This window comes from Lynx canadensis, chromosome C1 (genome assembly GCF_007474595.2).
Source record: "Lynx canadensis isolate LIC74 chromosome C1, mLynCan4.pri.v2, whole genome shotgun sequence".
Classification (NCBI taxonomy): domain Eukaryota; kingdom Metazoa; phylum Chordata; class Mammalia; order Carnivora; family Felidae; genus Lynx; species Lynx canadensis.
Genome location: NC_044310.1, coordinates 220916928 through 220938770, shown reverse-complemented (window position 1 = coordinate 220938770; position 21843 = coordinate 220916928). Strand labels below are relative to the sequence as shown.

General features: G+C 61.9%; 1 protein-coding gene across 1 annotated transcript; it reads right to left on the bottom strand.

Moving 5' to 3' along the window:
• Positions 1-10499: 10499 nt before the first annotated feature.
• RTP5 (receptor transporter protein 5 (putative)) lies at positions 10500-15435 on the bottom strand. Its single transcript, XM_030326159.1, has 2 exons — positions 15226-15435; positions 10500-12315 (listed from the first exon to the last, which is right to left on the bottom strand). Exons 1-2 carry the CDS (start codon positions 15375-15377, stop codon positions 10830-10832), a joined length of 1638 nt encoding a protein of 545 aa, XP_030182019.1. The 5' UTR covers positions 15378-15435; the 3' UTR covers positions 10500-10829.
• Between the last annotated feature and the right edge of the window lie 6408 nt (positions 15436-21843).

Genomic DNA, 21843 nt, shown 5'->3' with positions numbered 1-21843 from the left:
ACACTGACGCCTACAGCTAAGTGACACTCGGAGCCATGCAGGTTCCTCGTAGGGCACCCCCAGAGCGGAGCACAGACCAGACAGGCGAGCATGAACATCCAGGAAGAAAGGCCCAGAACCCGACACCGAGCAGGGGTGTCTGTCTGGCCAAATGAATAAGTGGACAGAACCCAGCGAGTGTGCCTTTACGACACCAGCCATGTCCCTCCGGCCGTCCCCAGACCGTCTGTCATCACTCGTGACTCAGGAGATTCCACTGATAGCACACTGGGGAGCGTGGGTATTAATACCCAAAATAGTTCCTGAACAGAAGTCACTCGCTGATGCTCACAGAGCCCAGAGCTGCTGAGGGTAACTTTATCTGATGGTAAACTTAGAACGCATTTACTGTCAACGCTAGGGAGCTGGGGTGCCCAGTTAGACCATTGTGGGGTGGAAGAGCCTTTTCACACAGCAGCCCTTGCTGTGAGGCTGTGCGGAACCTTCCAGAACAGCCACACCCTCCTTGCTGTCCGTCACGAGCCCGTTACCCCTCCCACTAACATAGAAGCCAAGGGACACCAGGCAGTTGACCGGCCACGTCTTTGGGGTCCCCACCACTAATCACCTGGGCAAAGCTGAGCAGGTTCTGACACAGGAGGCATGGGGGGAGGTGAGCTGACCCCAGCCCCAAGGGCTTTGAGGGGCTCGGGAAGGGTGGGGGCGGGGAGGGAGCAGCCACAGCCCCAAGGACCCCCCCCCCAGGGGCTCAGGACAGGTCTGGTGGGGGGGCAGGTGAGCAGCCCCCAGTGGCTCAGCGTGGGTGGGGTGAGCTTGCGTGTAGAGCGAAGGAGGCGGAGCCACCCACCCTGCAGGCCCCCAGCCGGCCACTCTGCCTCCAGGCGGGTGGGGAACTGGCTGTGGGGACAGATGGTCTGCACCTTTTTGGGGTGGAGCCTCCCCGCATTCACAGTTGTCCCAGCGCCCCGAGCTGAGCTCTGGAGTTCAGTGCTAGCTACTGTACAGAAGTTTCATAGAAGAGAAAAGGTTTTAAAACGAAATGCAAGGCTCACACACACCGTCCTCTGCCGCTGGCCCCGTGGCCGGGAGGGCGGGTGCCTCCCGACAGGGAGGGGCCCTGCTCCCAGGGGGGCCCCGAGGCTTGCCTGCCCCCCCCCCGTCAGGTCCCCACCCCACCCCGCACGCACACCTGCCGTCGTAGGAACAGGCCCCACTCGGGGGGTAGCTGAGCAGGCCCTGGGTTTCTCTGCTCAGGCTGGAGGAGGGGAGGGGGTCCTCAGGCTTCACACTCAGGGTGTTCTCTCCCTCCAGGCGTCGCTGTCCCCACACCAGCCACCAAGCCTACCGTCCCTATATTCATTCCCTCTCCTCTCCCAGCGGTGACGAGTCACGTGGGAGGGGACGGAGGTGTTAGCTAACCTTACTGTGGTGGCTACATCACATCGTAACCGTGCATCAGATCATCACCGGACACCCTAACTTTACAGGGTGTCACTCGCCAGTGACCCATCCGTCAATGGTGCTAGGGAAGGAGGGAGGCAGGGGGCCAGGGTCCGAGGCTGGAGGTGCCCCAGCCCCCAGGGGCACCCGGGAGGCACCAGCCCTCCTGACCCCTTGATTTTATTTTCTGCCTTTAATGTTTACTTATGTATTTTGAGGGAGAGAAGGAGAGGGAGACAGACAGAGCAAGCGAGAGTGTAGGGGAGGGGGAGAGAGAGACAGAGACAGAGAGAGAGACAGAGAGAGAATCCCAAGCAGGTTCCAGCTGTCAGCACAGAGTCCAACGCGGGGCTCGGCCCCATGACCTGAGCTGAAATCAAGAGCCAGACACTTAACCGCCTGAGCCCCAGGACACAGCTGCAGGGCAGGGGATGGGGGAGGGCAGTCAAGGGGACCCCTCAACCCAGGGTCTGGACCGGGGTCCACAGCACACACACCTGCTGCAGAGCCGCTCACTTAAACCAGGGGGCCCTGGCCCCTCCCCCTGCGCCCACCCCTCCCCCACAGGCTGAACTCCAAGTGCCACCCCCCAGGGGCCGGGGGGGACCGGAGGAGAATGCCTCCCTGACCGGCTTCCAGACCCCACGCCCTTCTCTCTGGTCTCTCTGGAAGACGCCCCGCACTGCCTGCCAGATTGGCTCACTGCAGTGGCTCACGGCTCGGGGGTAACAGAATCAGAAGCACATTCAGGAAACCCTTGTGCACGGAGGGAAGCCTACTGTCCGCTGTCCTCTGCAGTGACCCCCCACAGCCCGGCCTCGAAGGGCTTGCCCCTCCCCAACACAAGCGTGGTGAACCGTGCGTTTCTTCCCTACAAACTTCCAAGTGTTCCTTCTCCATTTGAGAGAGAAGACCCAGGCCACGTCTGCTGTGAGCTCAGCCAATCCTCCAGTCGCCCCTGTGTAGACCCCTCCTCTGCCCCCCCACCCGCCCGCAGCCCCACCCCAGGAGGAGGCCTGGCTCGTGCTCAGACCGGGACAAGACAGTGCAAAGGGACAAGACCGGGAGCTTGAACTTCAGCGGGTGGCCCGGGGTCAAGGGTGAGTCTCACTGTCGCGGCGGGGACCCGACTGCTGGGCGAGTTCTCCCGGAACAGGTGCACCAGAGCCCGTGGATTGTGAACACACCTCCACGTGCGACCAGGTCGGTGGGGCGAGAAGTCAGCTCACCACGTGGCCCAAACAGCGGACCAACGACCTAAGTCCAGACCCTCCGGAATGTTCGGGGCGGCGGCAAGACAGACACTCCTCTTCCGCATCCACCAGGGAAGGGCCTGACTTCTTCACCTGCCCCGGTGCGGTTCCACATCTCCGAGGGTCTGTTCATGGAGGATGAGCCCGTTCGAACCCACCAGCGTTCCACACGGCCCACAGCCCTGCCCCGACGCCCTGCCCTGCGCCCGCCCCCCCCCTCCCCAGGATGTGTGTCCCCGCCTCCACGGGGTTTCTGCCATCACCCAGGCCTTGCTGCCTGCCGCCGCGGCTCTGAGACCCACACTCAGAATTTTTGCCCAAGAAGGCCGGGCATCGCTGGAAAAGGCAGCCGGGCTGACCCAGGCCCCCTCAAGCCACGGCATGGCCCGTGGAGGGAGCACACTGAGGGTGTCTGCGTTCCTGTCCCTGGTGAGCTCTGTCGTGGGGGGTGGCGTGGCACTGGGCTCTCACTCCCCGCGCCCGCTGTTGGCTCTCCCATCCGGCACTCAGGCGACCTGTGCCCTTGAGCTGCTAGGATGCTCGGAACCTCCCCTCTGGCCGTGGCGAGTGACCGCAAACGCCCTCCCACCGCAAACAGGTAGAAAATCAGGCAAACACAGGGCGGTTGCTTGCAGGCGCTGGGTGGCAGGCGGAAGCTGACTGTAGGCCACGGGCGGCCTGCCCTAGGGGGTGGGGCCTGGGGAAGCAGGACCCACAGGAAGACGCAGACGCACCTGACTCCACGGCCCAGTCCCAGAGCCTGGGGCCCCCGCATCCCTGTCCGAGGCTGCCTGCCCTGTGTGCAGGGCAAGCCACCGTGTCCCTGCCCTGTCCAAACGGGGGTCTCCTGGGGGTCACAGTCTGGGGATACCTGAGAAGGCCAGGCCTTAGGAATAAGAAACGTGTCCTGGAGGAAGGGCCACAGACAAAAGGACTCAGAACGGGCCCAAGGGGTGTGGGGCCAGGCCCTTATCCGTGGGGCAACACCCCGTCCCAAGGAGATCACTTCTTCCTCACTGGCCTCGTACCTACCCTGCAGGCCGGCCATCATGTAACGTCATGGAGTGACCTCTCACACAACACGGGCAACAACAGAGCAGAGTGGAGACCAGGAAAGTGTAGTGCTCCCACTGGAGCCAGAGAAAGGAACAAGTTAGGGGCAGCCCCCAGATGCCGCCCTCTCCCTCCTGGCCAGGAGGACAGGGTCTTGGGAAAGAGCTCAGTGTCTGAAATGAAAATACGCTGGTGACTCAGGAGCAGGAAAGAGGCAAATGAGCAAGAAAAGAGGGGGAGAGGGGATGGGAGGGGAGGGGAGGGAAGGGAGGAGGAGAGGAGAGGGAGAGGAGGAGGGAGAGTAGAGGAGGGAGAGGGGAGGAGAGGGGAGGGGGAGGGAGAGGAGAGGAGAGGGGAGGGAAGAGAGGGGATGGAGAGGAGTAGGAAGGAGGAGAGAGGAGGGAGAGGAAGGAGGAGAGGGGAGGGAGAGGAAGGAGGAGAGGGGGAGAGGGGGAGAGGAGGGGGGAGGGAGAGGGGGAGAGGGGAGGGGAGGTAGGGAGGGAGGAGGAGAAGAGGAGGGAGAGGAGGGGAGAGGAGGAAGGAAGGAGAGGAGAGGGGAGGAAAGGGCAGGGAGAGGGGAGAAGAGAGGGAGAGGGGAGGGGGAGGAAGAGGGGGAGTGGGGAGAGGGGGAAAGGGGAGATGGGAGGGAGGGAGAGGGGGAGAGGGGAGGGGAGGGAAGGAGGCAGGAAGAGAAGAGAGAGAGAGGAGGAGGGAGAGGGGAGAGGGGGAGAGGGGAGAAGGGAGGGAGGGAGGAGGAGAGGAGAGGGGAGAGGGGAGAGAGGGAAGAAGGGAGGGAATGGCCTGAAGAGGCCGCCGGCTCCCGGGGGCAGTGCCCGGGCAGTGGCTGAGCACCCATCCACGGCGGCCCCCTCGCCATTCTCAGCTCCTGTCTGCGGTGACAGGCCTGTGCCCACAACTCCCAGCCAGCCGCGGCCTCCCAAGGAGCCTGACCTGTGGCGCACACTCTTGAAGCAGAAAGTATGCGATTACGGTTCGAGTGTGTGCGGAAGGGAGCACGGTGGCCAGAAGGGTGTGGGTTCGTGCTCCCACTGGGATCTCACACCCGCAGAGGGGCCGACAGCCTGTGGCACGCCACGGGCCCAGTCATGATCCCCAGAACGACTACTAAAAGCAGAGCACGAAGAGGCATGACTAAGAGGCCAGCAGAGGAAGTAAGTTAAGGTGAAATACTAGGGGCGCCTGGGTGGCTCCGTCGGTGGAGCGTCTGACTCTTGCTTTCAGCTCAGGTCATGATCCCCGCGTCACGAGATCGAGCCCTGAGCCAGGCTCTGCGCTGACGGCTCGAGCCTGGAGCCGGCTTCGGATTCTGTCTCCCTCTCTCTGCCCCTCCCCCGCTCACTGGCACACATTCTCTCTCGCTCTCTCTCTCCCTCTCTCTAAATGAATAAATAAATAAACATTTTAGAAAATGAAGTGCCAAAAAAATTCTGCAAAAAGGAAGGAGTGGAGGAACCGAGGAAGAAAAAGCAGAACAGGTACAAAATAAACGCCAAGATAAGACTGTTAGGAAACAAACAAGAAAGGGGGATTTCGAGCCAACTGTATGGAAAAGTGCACACAACACAAAGGCAGAAACGAAGACAGAGGTCATCAGACTGAGACGCACACCAGGACCCAACTCCACTTTAAGCATGGGGACCCAGGCCGCACGTCTCCGGGACAGGGGTGCGCCCGGCCGGCCAGCGTCAGAGAGCTGCGGTGCCCACGTCAGACCACGAGGCATCCCAGGGGAAACGAGGGGTGCCGTATCGTGACAAAGGAATCATCGTGACAAAGGAATCAGCCGCCAGGAAGACCTAAAAATCCTAAATCCTGGTGAACCTGATACAGGAAACCGGGCAGAACTGAAGGACGGGGCTCGGACACTTCAGCAACAGGTAAGGACTTAGAAGCACCGTCGGCCCGGCGGACACGATGCGCGTTTACAGAACTTTGCACCCAACAATTGCCGAAAACACATCATTGTCGAGTGTGTGAGGCACACTTACCACGGATGTCTGCCACCATGAGTCATGAAGGAGATGCAAACCAAGGCCACACGGACATGCCACTACCCATGCGTCGGGTCACAGAGGCGGTGACGGGCCTGGCACCCGCCGGAGGCTCCGAAATGGGGTCAGGAAGAGGGTCCGGGTCGTGGCAGCTGCGGCTAGGTGCGCAGTGTCCGCTGAGGGTGGCCCTTCTTTCTTAAAAAGCTCCGTTCTAACGCCGCTCGCCGAAGGAAAATCAGAGAGCTTCTCTTGGTTACGCTAAGGCTGTGCTTGGCGGGACCAGGCCCCTGTCAAAACCTAGCTGAAAATTAGTGGAAACGGCAAGCTTCCCGTGGGCAGCAGGGGGTGAGTAACGCCCAGGCGGCGGAGGAGAGAGGCCTGGGGATCCAGGAAGCTCAGAGTCAACGTTGGAGGAAAGGACTCGCAGCCATTTTGCTCTGAGGCCCACGGTCAGCGTCCAGTGCCTCCCCGACCCTCGGGGGAGCCCAGAGGTGGCCAGGAGCCCAGGGCGGCCGTCGCCGGAAAAGTCAAAAATCCCGGGCAGGCAGAGAAGTAACAGCTGCAGCAGAGAGGAGGCGGAGGGGGATCGCTGGGCCGCCAGGGAGGGATCAGCTGTTTGTCACACACATCGTGTTACGTATAGAATTATTTTGACTTTTACACACCACAGAAAGTCCCACTTTGCCGTGATCTAAGGAAAATAATACTGCAGCCCCGGTGCCACCAGGAAGCAGGGAGAAGAAGCGGCTCCTGAACCCTGCGTTTCTGGGAGTTAGAATGTTTCCTATCACTTTCCTAATAAAAACGGAGGGGGTGGGGCGCCTGGGTGGCTCAGTCGGTTAAGCTTCCGACTTCAGCTCAGGTCACAATCTCACAGTCCGTGAGTTTGAGCCCCGCGTCAGGCTCTGGGCTGATGGCTCAGAGCCTGGAGCCTGCTTCCGATTCTGTGTCTCCCTCTCTCTCTGCCCCTCCCCCGTTCATGCTCTGTCTCTCTCTGTTTCAAAAATAAAATAAACCTTAAGAAAGGTTTTAGGGGCGCCTGGGTGGCGCAGTCGGTTAAGCGTCCGACTTCAGCCAGGTCACGATCTCGCGGTCTGGGAGTTCGAGCCCCCGCGTCAGACTCTGGGCTGATGGCTCAGAGCCTGGAGCCTGTTTCTGATTCTGTGTCTCCCTCTCTCTCTGCCCCTCCCCCGTTCATGCTCTGTCTCTCTCTGTCCCAAAAATAAATAAACGTTGAAAAAAAAAATTTTTTTTTTAAAAAGAAAGGTTTAAAAAAAAAAAAAACGGAGGGGGAGGTTCAGGTCACAAGTGGGTAAGTGTGCGTTCTTGTGGGCGCCTGGGGACAAGCTCTTCCAGGAGGCAGGCCCACCCCTTCCCTGGTGCTTGAAGGAGGACCTAAGATCTGCCCTGGCTCTGACCCCACACTCACCCAGCCCCTTTGTGATTACAATGGTAGAACCTTCCAGAATTTTCTGGAAAACAATGCCAGACTACATTTGCTGATGAGAAGGGCTGGACTATAGGATAGATGTGTTTTCTGATCAAAATCAACAAATTGTCCTGACTTTTCAACTCAGAGGAAAGATGATAGAAAAGCATTTCAGATGGGACAGTTCGAAGTCAGGATTCCAGCTGATAGAGTTTGCAGAGTGGGATCGCAGCCACCTGCCAGGGCCTCGGGCAAGGGCATCTGGTACCTACAGGAGGCCAGCCGTGGCAGGGATGTGCTGGGACTGACGGTGCACTGTGGCTGCCCTCAGGGAGAGGGCCTGGGAAAGTGCCCATCCACCACCTGCGTCCCAGTGCAGGGCATGAACTAATCAGGGTCCGTCTGGTGCAGCCCTGTCACCCCCTGCCCTGCAGGAGGTCTCCTTGAAGCCCCCCTCCGCACACACAGGGCCCTTCCTTCTTCCCCCAGCTTGAGAAGCTCACATCGCTGTGCTCAGTCCCTGGCACGCAGGAAGTGTGACTCATTCCTTCACTAAAACATTTACCAAAAATCAGGAAATTGTTCACACTTTGAGACCCCCCCCACCCCCCGGCTCTGGCTGAACTAACAGTACTTGCATTTAAAATGTGTCTGCCTTTGGTTCTCTTCGAGATGTTTTAGACATTCAGTGTCTCTATTATTGATTGAGTTCCCAAAAATAGTTATTGCTACATCATACTGAATTGGGCCCAACCTGGTCATTCAGGCTGTACAAGAGACAGGTGTGGAATCAGGTGGAGACTCAAGTACAGGGTCAGGAACAGGCTCAGGTGTGGGCCCAGGTGTGGGTCAGGCGTGAACTCAGGTGCAGACTCAGTGTGGGCTCAGGTGTGGGTCAGGCATGAGCTCAGGTGCAGACTCAATGTGGGCCCAGGTGTGGGTCAGGCATGAACTCAGGGGCAGACTCAGTGTGGGCTCAGGTGTGGGTCAGGTGTGGGTCAGGTGTGGGTCAGGTGTGGGTCAGGTGCAGACTCAATGTGGGCCCAGGTGTGGGTCAGGTGTGGGCTCAGGTGCAGTCTCAGGTGCAGACTCAGGTGTAGGCTGTCCTAGATTTGCGTCCCAGGCACGCCTTGGCATTTTAGCCGGTGTCTGTGAGCCTGCAGTCTCCCGTGATTACGAAGGTAAACAGGCGCTCAAAGGAGCTGGTGTGCCCGGATGCGGATGCCCGGATGAGGATCTGTCACAGAGCCAGTGCATTTGCTCTCCGCATTTGCTATCGGTCTTATTAATGAAACTTAATTTTAATGAGTTAATTATTAATGATTTAATGAAATTTAGCTATTCATAAAGACTAATGTTAATGATGTCGATGACGGATGGAGTTTGCTGGGTTTTAACAAACCGTCTGATTAAACAGAAATATTTAAACAGCTGCCATCAGTCGCGCCATCGCGGGGCTGCGTGTCCCGCCACCGGCCACACGGAGGCGCCTCAGGACAGCGCGGGCGGCCAGGCGCTGGAGGCGGGGCCGGAGAAGGGGCGGGGCTGGGGCGAGGGGAGGGGAGGGGAGGGGCTGGAAGAGGGGCAGGCGTCTGGAGAAGAGGAAGGGACTGGGGAGGGTAGGGCTGGGGGCCAGGGGCCGGGGCGGTTTAGGGTGTCAGGGGCTGGAGAAGGGGCCGGGAGCTGGAGGAGGGAGCGGGAATGGAAAGGGCCCAACGCGGCCAACCGGCAGAGGGACCAGGTGGACCCTTACCTCCTGACTCTCACCAGGGCTCCCCCAGTGGGGTGGGGCCGGACTGGCTTCCATCCCTCAATCAATCAGAAGAGACCCCGGTTTCAGATATTAAGCTCCTCCCCAGGGCAGTCCTGGTGAGCAGGGTCCCTGAGCTGTGGGAGGTGCTCCCCAGGGGGTCCTCTGGGAAGGACAGGCCCCTCTGGCCAGCCCCTGGCAGGGTTCCCGACCCCCACCCTCGTGGGGCAGGAGGGTCTCCAGCACCCATCCCAAAGGGACGCTGGTCCTGCCCTGGGACCCCCGCGACTGTGGGCAGAGTGTCCCTCCCTGGAGAGAGTCCAGCGGCAGATCCCACGGTGGGCACTGCCACCCCCCAGTCATTTCCAGGGAAGCCAGTGAGCTGGGCGAGGACCCATGTGTGGGGACAGGACAGGGAACCTGCCCATGTCGGACCTCCCTAACAGACTCCCGGGTAGGTGTCCACACCCAGTGTAGATGGGATGCTGGGGGGGGGGGGGTTAGGGTTGGGGGGGAGGGGGAGGGGGCGGGGGTGGCAGCTGCCCCAGGACAGAGGGCTCTCACCTGGTGTGGGTCCTGCCCTCCCAGTGAGGCTCTCACCCAGTGTAGACGGGACTTGGAGGGTCTGTGTTTAGGTCTGCCCCGGGTCCCAGTGGCGTCAGGTGAGGGCTCCTGTTCAGGCTGGCTGAGGTCTGTAGACCCTGTGTCCCACACAGGCTTGGCCTTCAGGGCAGGGCGGAACCTTCTGGGTTTGCTGGTATTTGAAGCCTCACCTGCACCTCTTCTCTCCCAGCCAACAACGTAGTCGGTGCAGGAGCACCCCGTCCCCGTGCCTCCCCCAACATGCACCTGTAGGATCCAGGTCAGGCCAGAGGGCAACTGGGCAGAGCCCTGGACGAAGGTTACCATACACTCAGCCCCCCCCCCCCACAAGGCAAGGCTTCCCCAGACCCTCTCATCTGACCCCCCGCTGCCCAAATCTCAGACCTCGGGGTCCCTGCAGACAACTCCCCACCTCCCTGGGGCCCCGCCTGGAGAAGGAGGGCATGGGGGCCTGACATGGTCATGCCCAATGTCACGCCTCCACCTGGCTGGGAACTGCACAGCCCAATACCCCTGCCCCTTAGAAGTGGGCCCTGTGGCCTCTGAAGATGGAAATCCAGAGTGTGGCTGACGGGAGGGTTCTGATTTCTGGCATGGACGGCCCTTCTCCCACCACAGCAGTGCTGTCACGCACAGGGTCCTGGGGCAGGTCAGGGGGCAGGGAGTTCACCACGGCTCAAGGGGGCTTTTACCTTTTCCCAGAGCGGCGGGGGTGTGGCAAGTGGTCTGCTCCAGGAGGGTCCCAGGAGTCCACACAGGAACGCGGCTCGTGCACGGCCCGCGTCCCCATGCTCAAAGGGCAGAGCGTCCCGGCCCAGCACACCCAGCAGGGAGTCCAGAAGCCATCAGGGGAACAAGTGCTGGGCACGACCGGGTCCCTGCAGGGAGGTGCCCACCACACCCGCCCACCTCCAACCCTTCCAGGTGCTGGCTTCCACTCAGCCCAAGAGCACCGTGGGTTTTTTTCCGTTTAACTTTTATTTTACTGGATTGTAACACTCACACAGACAAGTGCCTGGAGCACGCGTGGGCAGCTTGGCGGACAATCACGGCGTGGACATCCACGAAGCCACGACTCACATCAAGAGACAGAACACACACGGAAGTGGGAAGGGGAGGGGAGGGTAAGGACCAGCTGTCAGAGGACTCAGCTCAGGGAGGGCAGGGAGGGGGGCAGGGGGCCCGGGGGTGCAGACAGGGGCGGGGGTCCCATTGCTCTGCGGCCTGGGCGGCCCTGCTGGAGGGGCGCAGCGGGGACCGGACGGGGGGCGTCGGCCTCACCCTGGCCGTCAGGGGCTGAACTTGTACAGGTACATAATCCACAGGATGCAGACGGTCATGGACACCCAGATCCACACTTCTTCGTAGGGGTCGAAGCAGGGCCTGCAGCAGCCGTCCTCGGGGCACAAGTCCTCCTCCCAGCCGGGCTCGGGGCAGGACCTGCCCAGCCTGGCCCGTGGCCGCCTCCTCTTCTGGGACTGGCCACGGGGGGCCAGGCCACCCCTCGGGGAGCCGCTGGTGGTGGAGCTGGGGCCCACACATTTTATGATGTTGAAGACCGAGAAGGGGATGGTGACGGAGCCTTCGCTGATGGTGACGGGTCTGCGGGCGTGGGGCCCCCGCGGGGGCTCCCGGCCAGCGACGGCGGGGCCGTGGCCGCCGCCCCCCTCCTCTTTGCCTTGGGTGACGCCGGCAGAAGCACCCTTGCCTGTGCCTTCGTCAGTAAAGATGAAGGGGAAGGTGACAGAGCCGTTGACGATGGGGAAGGAGTCCTCCTCTATGACGATGTTGGCCAAAGACGAGGGGAAGGTGACGGAGCCCTCTCCGTCATCCGTGAGGCCGACGATGTAGGACACTGGCAAGCGGCTGCCCCCCGCAGGGCCCCGGTCGCCCGGGTCGGTGTCAGTGGGGCTGGGGATGGAGCCCCGGCCCTTGAAGATGAAGCCTTTGAGCTGGAAGGGCCTGATGCTGTTGAGGAGGAGGCCTCGGCCGTGGAAGATGGGGCTCTTGCAGTTCACCGGGAGCCCTCTGCCCTTGGGCGGGGCCGTGGGCTTGGCAGGCAAGTAGATGGAGCCCCTGCCAATGACGAGCGGCCCGCGGGGTTCGGCCGCCGGGAGGGGGCCCCCCCTGGGGCCAACACCGCCCCTGGCATCGGCGCCGGGCCCCCTGTCCCTGCCCGCATCCACAAGGGAGAAAGGAACCGTGACTATGTCGTCGTCGCGCTCGAAGAAGTTGCTGCTCTCGGACACGGGGTTCCTGATGAAGTCGGACACGGACAGGGGGATGCTGATAGAGTTGGGGGTGTAGCCCCGGGAGCGGTCGACCACGGGCCCGCTGCCAAGGCTGAGCAGCTGCTTGCCAGCCGCGGCCGAGGCCACGCCGTCACCCCCGTACAAGGTGTACCTGCCCTTAATGGAGCCGGGGCTCTGGACCTCGGGCCCCCAGGCCGGGTCTGGGGGCTTCTGGAAGAAGCAGACCCCCAGGTCGCAGGCCTCGCAGCGCTCACCGAAGCAGATCTCGGGGCACTGGTCCGCGCTGAGGCCCTCCCCGTAGCACTTCTGCAGGATGAACAGAACCAGCTTGTTGAGGAAGAGCCGCACGTTCAGGAGGCTCACCTGGCAGGCCCCCTGGGAGCCCGGCGGGCACAGTCGGCAGCGCTGGCCCCAGAGGCGCATCTTCACCAGCCCCAGGCAGCTGGCCGGGTGGAACCACACGTGGAAGAGGATGTGCACGTGCGCCGAGGACCAGCCCCACTGGCAGCGGCCACACTGCAGCCTGAGGAGGACAGAGGGGCCGTGAGCGGCGGGCAGGGCCGAGCGCCCGTGCCCCCTCTGGGAAGGGACAGCGGGCAGGTACACACCCCTGACCTGCAGCCCGCAGTCTGAAAGCCAAAGGGCAAATTCTTTTCCACCAGTCTGGCGGGAAAACCCGCTCAGGGACGAAGCCCGGCCCGACACCCGTGAGGGATCACTGCACTGCCTGCTGCGTCCTGCTGCTTTTGTTTTGGGACTCAAGACCCAGGCTTAACAGCCCTGAGGAAATGTCACCAGGAGCCAAGCACCCTGTGAGTACCTGGTGGGGGGGAGCATCGCTGTGGGTACCTGGTGGGGGGAGCACCCATGTAGGTACCTAGTGGGGGGAGCACCCATGTGGGTACCTGGTGGGAGGGAGCATCCCTGTGGGTACCTGGTGGGGGGCTGGGGGAGCACCCTGTAGACACCTGGTGGGGGGAGCACCCCTGTGGATACCTGGTGGGGGGTGAGCACCCTGTGGGTACCTGGTGGGGGTGAGCACCCCTGTGGATACCTGGTGGGGGGTGAGCACCCCTGTGGGTACCTGGTGGGGGGAGTACCCATGTAGGTACCTGGTGGGGGGAGCACCCCTGTGGACACCTGGTGGCGGGTGAGCACCCCTGTGGGTACCTGGTGGGGGGTGAGCACCCTGTGGGTACCTGGTGGGGGTGAGCACCCCTGTGGATACCTGGTGGGGGGTGAGCACCCCTGTGGGTACCTGGTGGGGGGTGAGCACCCTGTGGGTACCTGGTGGGGGTGAGCACCCCTGTGGATACCTGGTGGGGGGTGAGCACCCCTGTGGGTACCTGGTGGGGGGAGTACCCATGTAGGTACCTGGTGGGGGGAGCACCCCTGTGGACACCTGGTGGGGGGTGAGCACCCCTGTGGGTACCTCGTGGGGGGTGAGCATCCCTGAGGATATCTGGTGGGGGGTGAGCACCCCTGTGGGTACCTGGTGGGGGGGAGCACCCCTGTGGACACCTGGTGGGGGGTGAGCACCCCTGTGGGTACCTGGTGGGGGGTGAGCACCCCTGTGGACACCTGGTGGGGGGTGAGCACCCCTGTGGGTACCTGGTGGGGGGAGTACCCATGTAGGTACCTGGTGGGGGGAGCACCCCTGTGGACACCTGGTGGGGGGTGAGCACCCCTGTGGGTACCTCGTGGGGGGTGAGCATCCCTGAGGATATCTGGTGGGGGGTGAGCACCCCTGTGGGTACCTGGTGGGGGGAGCACCCCTGTGGACACCTGGTGGGAGGGAGCATCCCTGTGGATACCTGGTGGGGCACGGGGGGAGCACCTCTGTGGGTACATGGTGGGGAGCATTCCTGTGGATACTTGGTAGGGGGCCGGGGGAGCATCATTGTGGACGCCTGGCGGGGGAGCATCCCTGTGGGTACCTGGTGGGGGGTGAGCACCCTGTGGGTACCTGGTGGGTGGAGCATCCTTATGGACACCTGGTGGGGGGAGCACCCTATGGGTACCTGTGGGGAGAGTGGGGGGAGCTTCTGCTATGGCTCAGCTGTGCACAGAAACATGGGGAAGTCCTGGAGGGAAGAGCCCCATCCGAGAGGAGAGGAGGTGACAGGGAAATAAAGTCGGGGCAGGGAGGGATGTCTGGAGAGCCGGGAGGGGCTGGGGGCTCCCAGCAGGACAGTGAGAGAGCCTCTTCGACGGGTCCAATCTGGCTCTAAACACGTGAGCAAGAGAGCCATGCACGGGCTCTCTGGGGCTGAGGAAGGTGCTGGTCTGGGGTCTCTGTGGCTGCACGCCCCAGGGCCAGGCAGGGGCCCCCTCTCCCAGACCCTCAGGTCCTGGACGAGTGACCACACGCGGGCATTCCCCAGACAGTGCGGTCACCGGTGAGGACGGGCTCCGTGAGCATCGGCCGGCCAGCAGCACACAGCCACAGGTGGCCAGGGAGCACCCATATAGCCAGTGCCCTGGGAGCCGCACTTCCAACTTCATTTCGGTGGAATCAACACGCAGGCCAAGGGCCACGTGTTGCAGAATGTAGGGCTGTGCTGTGTGACCCCGCCACTCGCTGGTGTGCCTGCACGAAAGCTGAAAACCAGCTAAACGGTGTTTATGACCCTCAACCACACGTTTCAGGCAGCTTTTTCGCTTGGCTGTGGGACAGTGACGTGTTTCTCCCAACACCTGGGAGAGCCGACAGGCACCGGACACCTGCCCCCGGGGCTTTCAGACGCCGTGTCAGAGTGTGGCTTCCCACGGAGTCCCCCTGGTGACCTGTGAGGCCCTCTCCCCCACTGAACCCCATCCCTGCAGGCCTGGCCCATCCCCACTGCTGTCATCATGCTGACAAGAAGTGGGGTTCATGCAGTGACCCTCACAACACTAGGGTTCCCAACCTGGCCCTGGCCAGACACAGCCCCACCTCGGCCTGTGGCCCCTTCGGTCACAGTCATGACTCAGCTTCCCTGTCTCAGGCCCCTCTGCAGGGCAGGGTGTGACCACCATCACCTGCCCATCCCCCATTAGGCCGTCAGTGCTGCCATGGAAACCGGGAGATGCTGCAGTGACCAAGTAAGCCTCCCATGCGTGGGTGGCCGCATCACCCCACCAGCATCTGCCCCCCCACCGCGTCCGCAGGGCCCCGACGGGGGTGGCCAGCACTGCCCAGCTTGCCAGCACTGGGAAGGACAGAACAGGCTGTCCCCCAGCACCCCCACTTCCCAGAAGGGAGGACGTGCTCCGGGCCCACCTACCTGTTGGAGCCAAGAGCAGGCTGGATGCGTGCCCCTCTTCCCTGCCCACAGGGTGCCCGCCGCAGCCGGCCCGGGCCCTGGACTCAGGGCCGACCAAGGGCGGTGCTTCAACAGCTCCTGCCCCTCGCCCCCCAGCACCCCACAGGAAGCCCCCACCCTCAGCGCACCTGGAAAGCCCCCTCAGCCGGTACTGAAAACCGCCACTCTCCATGTGCCCGGAGGCCAGGTTCTCCTCAGGCAGCAGCTCCCAAGTGTCCTGGGGTTTCCTCTTGGCCATCAGCTGGGCCAAGGTGCTGGCCCACACGTCCACCCCGTCCATGCTGGCGCCGGGCTCCGCAGTGCAGTCTGCTGGCTGCACCAGCTCGGGCTCCAAGGAAGCCCTGGGATCCCACATCCTGCACCCTCACCAGCCAATCGCTGTCCTGACAGCCATCCAGTCTCCATGGCAACCGGGTTTGTCTCTGAGGAATGAGAAACAGGCCTTTTTCCTTATCCCCTTGAACATTTTTTATTACGCAAGCAATACGTTTTCATTTCAGAAAAAACGAGAAACGGACAGATTAATAAAAAGGGAAAACTGCAATACAATCAAATCGTACATGATCATCCTTGTGGTGCTGACATCCATACGTTTTTCACACACGTGCATGTGTAAATTTTCGTATCTATTTTTCATGTACAGGAACCCATGCTAAATATGTTATCGTACAGCGTGGCCTCTTTACTCCACGACATACCGCGGCCGGCGGTCCGTACTCGTCCGTCTGGAAATATCTGACATCTTTCCAGTCCGCAGCCGAGCCCAAGTCTGTGTGCCCCGCCCCCGCCCGTGCTCATTCTTTGCCATCAGAAACAAGGCTGTGAGGAACTTTACGGAACATGTATCATTGTAAATTTTCCCATGGTTTTTTTCCAAACTTTTTATTGGCTAGAAATGTAAAACGTGTACCTAAAAAAATGGCTAAAACATAATGCTTCACAAGTTGTTATAAAGATCTCGCGCGGCACCCCCAAAACTCTCTGGGTGCCCCTCCCCTGCAGAGGCTCTACGGGGGGGGGGGGACCCCTTGGAGCTCCGCCAGCTGAAATGTTTCTTTTTGCCGCTTTGAGCTTTCTGCAAAAGGAACCCTGCAGGACACATACTGTGCGCGTGTGTCTGGGCCTCTGCCCCAACCTGGGCAAGCCGCTGTTCACGCGCACGTCCCCCAGATGAAGGTCGGACATCCGTCTTCAGCTTTCAGGACCACTGCCTCCGCCCCCGGGGCCAGCGTGCTCCGTGGGCCTTCCCGGCGGCCTGGGCCTCCTCCGCTCTGACCGCCAGCCTGTCCCCAGGTCCCTGCTCTCCCCCGTGGGTGCGCTGTTTCCAATCTCCCTTCCCACCCCTCCAGGAGTTCGGACGTTGCGCTCTGGTCCTGTTGCTTTGTGGAAGGCCCTGGAGCTCCAGGGTGTGAAGCCAGCCAACGCCTTCAGAGGGCAGGGCCCCATCCCCTGTGGGGCCCTGGACTCTGTGTCTCTCTGACCTGCACTCAGAGCAATCCTTTCCCCTTCTCGACGGCTGACGAATTCTCTGCTCGCCCAGTCTGCAGCTAATCCTGGCACGTGACTTGATGTTCCCATCATGTTTTGCATTTCTGAAACTTCTTCTTCGATCTCTCAGTGATGTGATATCCGTCTGTCTTGCAGCAAAGGGGAATCGTGGGACAGGAGAGGAAACTATTGGGACACACTTCCAGGGAGGCTCCATAATACAGGACCAGCTGGCTGGGGAAGACCTATTCCCCATCCCACTGTCCCCGGCATCTGTTTATCGATGCAGAGATGATGACCGGCGCTCCTGCAGCCCTCTTAGACCATGAGGTGACTATGGTCACCATCTGGTCCTTGATGACAGTTGGAGTCACCACATCACTTCAGCGCTGCCCACCTCTGGAATTATTGTTCAAGAGAGAAGTTCACGCCCAGATGCCGCTGTTAGCTTAGGGCACTGTTTTCTGGGTTTTCTTGGTTATCACACAGGTAATCTCAGCAATTCCACCTGATATGCTGGGGCTGCACCTATGGCCATTGTGTGTAGGTGGGCACGTGTGGTCCTGGTCACACGCCGTGCAGGGGTCCGAGGGGATGGCTGTAGCCCTGGTCCGGGGCGGGGGGGGGGGGTCCCCACAGAGATTTTCCTCTGTATGTGACCTGATTGAGCCCAGCGGCCCTGACTACTTCTGCACCGTGCTCTGCCCCGGGCCATACCACAGCCTCGTCTGCGTGGCCGACCCCACAGTTTCCTCCCCTCCAGAGACCACAACCTGCCTCTGAGTTTAGGGAAGAGTCTTGGTATCATGACTGACCCAACCCAAAAATAATCTTTTTGGTTAAGAAACTTCCTTAAACCTTTCCTAGAAGTCTGCTGAAAAGGCCTGGGTGGCCAACCCCAGGGAAACCAGCCTCATTCCACGTGCCTGGTTATCTCTCCTCCCGAACCCACGAACCGAGCCCTCTGCAACAGCTACTCACGGCCAACTAACAAGCCAGTTGGCCATAAACATCCCCCCCCCCTTCTTTAGCAGAGGATGATGGAGGAGACTGAGTGTGCACATGGCCGACTCCGGAGGGGTGTGCCGTACCTTGAACCCGGTCGGCCGTCGCCCGCATGGATGCAGGTCCCTCCGAGGACAGGCTCTGGAGGCTTGATCGCAGCTCCCTCTGCGCCTGCCCCATCCTCTGACCTGCGCCCACCATTCTGTGACCAGCCCCACCCCCAAGGCTCGGAGGGCTCCAGAATGGGAGAGTCCAGGGGTGACGGGGCACCATTTCAAGGCTACTGCACCCACCTGACAGAGACGGCGCTCTCCTCTCCCCGACGGACTCTCTCTTGCCTGCCTGGCACTCATCTTGAGTTCAGCCTTCCGAGAAGGTGGCTGGAAGGCAGGGCCTCACCCCTGGGCAGCCCCGAGGGAGTGGATCTCAGAGCTCGGAGCATCTGTCCCCCTCTTGGCCTGGGCGTGGCCTGGGCAGGTTCCCCCAAAGCCACTCACTGCGAGGCTGGACCAGAGAAGTACCAGCTTTGGGGCAGGACAGCACAGCAAAGGAGTCTAAGCTGGAGGCCAGCTGGCTGGCTGGCTGGCTGGTTTGCTCTGTCGGCAGGACCCCACCTCGTGTGCCTGGAGGGAGAAAAGTTGAGAGACAGACAGGCCAGGAGAGAAAATCGAGTGGCAATAATCATGCTGGGTTCACCCCTGCCCTCCTCCAAACACCAGCAGAAGTTGTACACCTCCAGGGACACGCTGCCCGCGCAGACCCCAGCCCCCAGCAGGCGGGCGGGGCGAGCATCCTGGGCCGCAGGCAGGCAGCGGCATCTGCTCCTACAGGCTCTTCCCAGTGCCCCCAAGTTCCTTGCCCTGGCGTCCCCCCGGCTGCTGCCAGGCGGGGGCCAGTCACGTCCTCCAAGCCTCGGTGGGAGGGGGGCTTGCCCTGCAAGGAGCAGAGACCACCCTGGACAAAGAAGGGACAGACCAGGGGCCTGGGGACCCATGAGGCTGTGCATGTGTGGCTGGCACATTGGCCACAGACATATTTGCCGTGAGTGTGTCTGCCATAACCAATCGGCCATGTGGTGATTTTGCAAAAGAAAAAATAAAAAACTGGCGAACAGTTGGTTTGACAGTGCGATTTCCTCAAACCAGTAGACAGTTAGGTTTCGTTTCTCCATCAAAATGAGCAGGTGCGTGCAGGGCGGGACAGGGCCCCTCCCTCGTCCACGTCCACATGCCGGTGGCCAGCAAGGAGCCCGAGTGGCGTCCACCATCAGAGGTCAGGGACGCGTTCACGTGAACCATGTCTCACACACGCCTGTGAACACACAGCACACACACACACACGGGAGCACGTACGCACACACACACACAAGCGCATTCGGAAATTTAAGATAAAAGTCCACATTTAAACAACGAACAGCATTCTAGAAAGTTTAGAAAGTGAGGGGACCTGGAAATCTCCTGTGACCCTCCTACCCTCACAAACACCCGACTCCCTTCATTCTTGTGCGCAGTAAATGGTGTAGTATTTTGTTCACATTTTTAAAATTTGGTTCTTAAATTGGGCAGATAAATTAGGTGTTCTTTTTTAACTTCTGGGAAATGCTTCAAAAACAGGATAGAACAGAAAGTTTTTATTTGCAAACACTATTAACCATTTCCTGTTCCAACCTCAGAAATCGCTGTGAATCTGCTGCTGCCTCCCAGGGCCACCACCGCCTGCGTCCAGGCTGGGTGACATCACCCCAGCCTCCCTCAGAGGCGGTTTCGGGATGATCCTTCTTCCTGTGTTTTACCATAAATGGAAACCTCCCTGTGACTCGGCTGCTGGCTCGGGAAAGCGCGGGGGGATCCCCTCTCCCCCACTTTCCATCGCGCTGGCTCCTGTTCCGGCTCCCCCCACCCGCCCATCCGCCAGCCCGCCTGCACACCCTGGCGTCACCGCTGGGCACCTTGGAAACCAGGACTCCTCTCCTCGCAGGGAGGGGGCACCCCACAGGACCAGACCCCCTGGGACCAGACCGCCTGGTGGGGGAGGGGGGCACCCCGCAGGACCAGACCACCTGGGGACCAGACCTCCTGGGGAGGGGGGGACACACCGCAGATCCAGACCACCTGGGGGGGAGGGGGCACCCCGCAGAATCAGACCGCCTGGGGGGGAGGGGCCACCCTGCAGATCCAGACCACCTGGGGGGGGAAGGGGCACCCCGCAGGACCAGACCACCTGGGGGGGAGGAGCCACCCCGCAGAATCAGACCACCTGGGGGGGAGGGGCCACCCCGCAGAATCAGACCACCTGGGGGGGAGGGGCCACCCCGCAGAATCAGACCGCCTGGGGGGGAGGGGCCACCCTGCAGATCCAGACCACTTGGGGGGGAAGGGGGCACCCCACAGGACCAGACCACCTGGGGACCAGACCTCCTGGGGAGGGGGGGACACACCGCAGGACCAGACCACCTGGGGGGGAGGGGGGCACTCCACAGGACCAGACCCCCTGGGACCAGAACGCCTGGGGGGGGAGGGGGGAACCCCGCAGGACCAGACCACCTGGGACCAGACCGCCTGGGGGGGAGGGGGGCACCCTGCAGGACCAGACCCCCTGGGACCAGAGCGCCTGGGGGGGGGAGGGGGGAACCCCGCAGGACCAGACCGCCTGGGACCAGAGCACCTGGGGGGGGAGGGGGCACCCCCCTCGCTAACAGCCCGGGGCCTCCCGAGCCTTCTCCCCTTGGTCCTGCCGGAAGCAAACAGTGGACGCGGAGCAGGTCGGACACAGGGACACGGGCACACGGCGCCCAGCACGCGCAGCCCTGACAGTCTCCCGGCATAGACCACAGGCCTCCGCAGAGAACGGCCGCCAGCACAGTGAGGAGCCCGCTGCAGACGCGCACACGTGCGTGAACGCGGCCAGGGTCCTGCCCCATGGGGCCCAGCCCGGCAGGCCACACGCCAGGCTCCCCCACAGCTCTCCAAGTGCAGGACGCTCAGGCCGTCCCACGGGCGACCCCGTGAGGCACTAACCATGCCACGCACGCGGTCCTTGGACAGAATGTCGCCCTCGAGAGAGCCTGGCCAGGGTACGAGGCCGGCGAGAGAGCCTATGATCTCCCAGGGACCGCACACAACACACTCTTCACGAGAGACCCCTGACCCGGGGGTCGGGGGGCATCCCCGATGCCTGCCTACTGGAGAGGGTCCGGAGGTGGGGGCAGGGAGCAGGCGACCCTGGCTGGGACCTCCCGAACCTGAAGGGGTGAAGCCAGGACACGGCGGGGAGGAGAGGGCCGGCTAGCAGGGACCACCAGAAGGGGACAGATGGAGATGAAGACAGATGAAGACCCTGACCTTCCCCTTCCCTCCTGTCCCCAATGAAAGATGGTGGGGGAAGGGCACACACACAGTGTGTGACGGGGACACTGTGTGTGACAGGGACAGCGTGTATGATGGGGACACTGTGTGTGTTGGGGAAACTATGATGGGGATACTGACAAGGACACTGTGTGTGAGGGGACAGTTAGTGTGGCGGGGACAGTGTGTGAGGGGACACTGTGTTTGGGGGAGACAGCACGCGTTTGGGGGAGAGCATGCCAACAGGTGGTAGGGAGCTCCCCTTGGGGGTACGGCACCCCAATAGTCCCTGGGGCTCCTGCCCCCTCCCCCACCTGTCCCAGCCTCCTCCACCGGCTCTGATCCGGTCACCTGCTGGTCCTGCCCACCCCAGGGTGGGGTGGAAGGCTCCCCTGGGCCCTGTCCTCCGCCCCCGCCTCCCCAGCCTTCACGGTCTCTGTGCCCCCCTCTGCCTCCATATAACCCCTGCCAACCCAGGGCCCCCAGGGTCCGAGTGCCCCTCTCAACCTCTCCAGTGGGCCCCTGCACGCAGCCCACCGCCCCAGCGGACATCAGTGGGAAGGGGGGATAGGAGCCGAAGAGGGAGGAGAGAGGAAGTGACAGAGGGGGGACAGAGGGCGCTGGGCAAGGAGGGGCACCACACACCCTTAGGTTCTCCGGGGGCCCACTCTAGATGCGCATCCAAGCTCCTGCCCGTGGAATCACAGCAGTGTGGCTGGGGTGCAGGGGCCCCCGGGGGGCCCGGCGACATCTTCCCCCAGAGCACACCCCCCACACCGCCCCTCCCGGCAGGCCCTCCAGCCCCGAGCCCCACAGGGCATCATGCCCCCCAGCGCGGAGCCTCGAGGCACGTGCCCACAGGTCTGAGCCTTGCCGGGCACCCGGCCGTCCTTAACCTGACCTGACCCG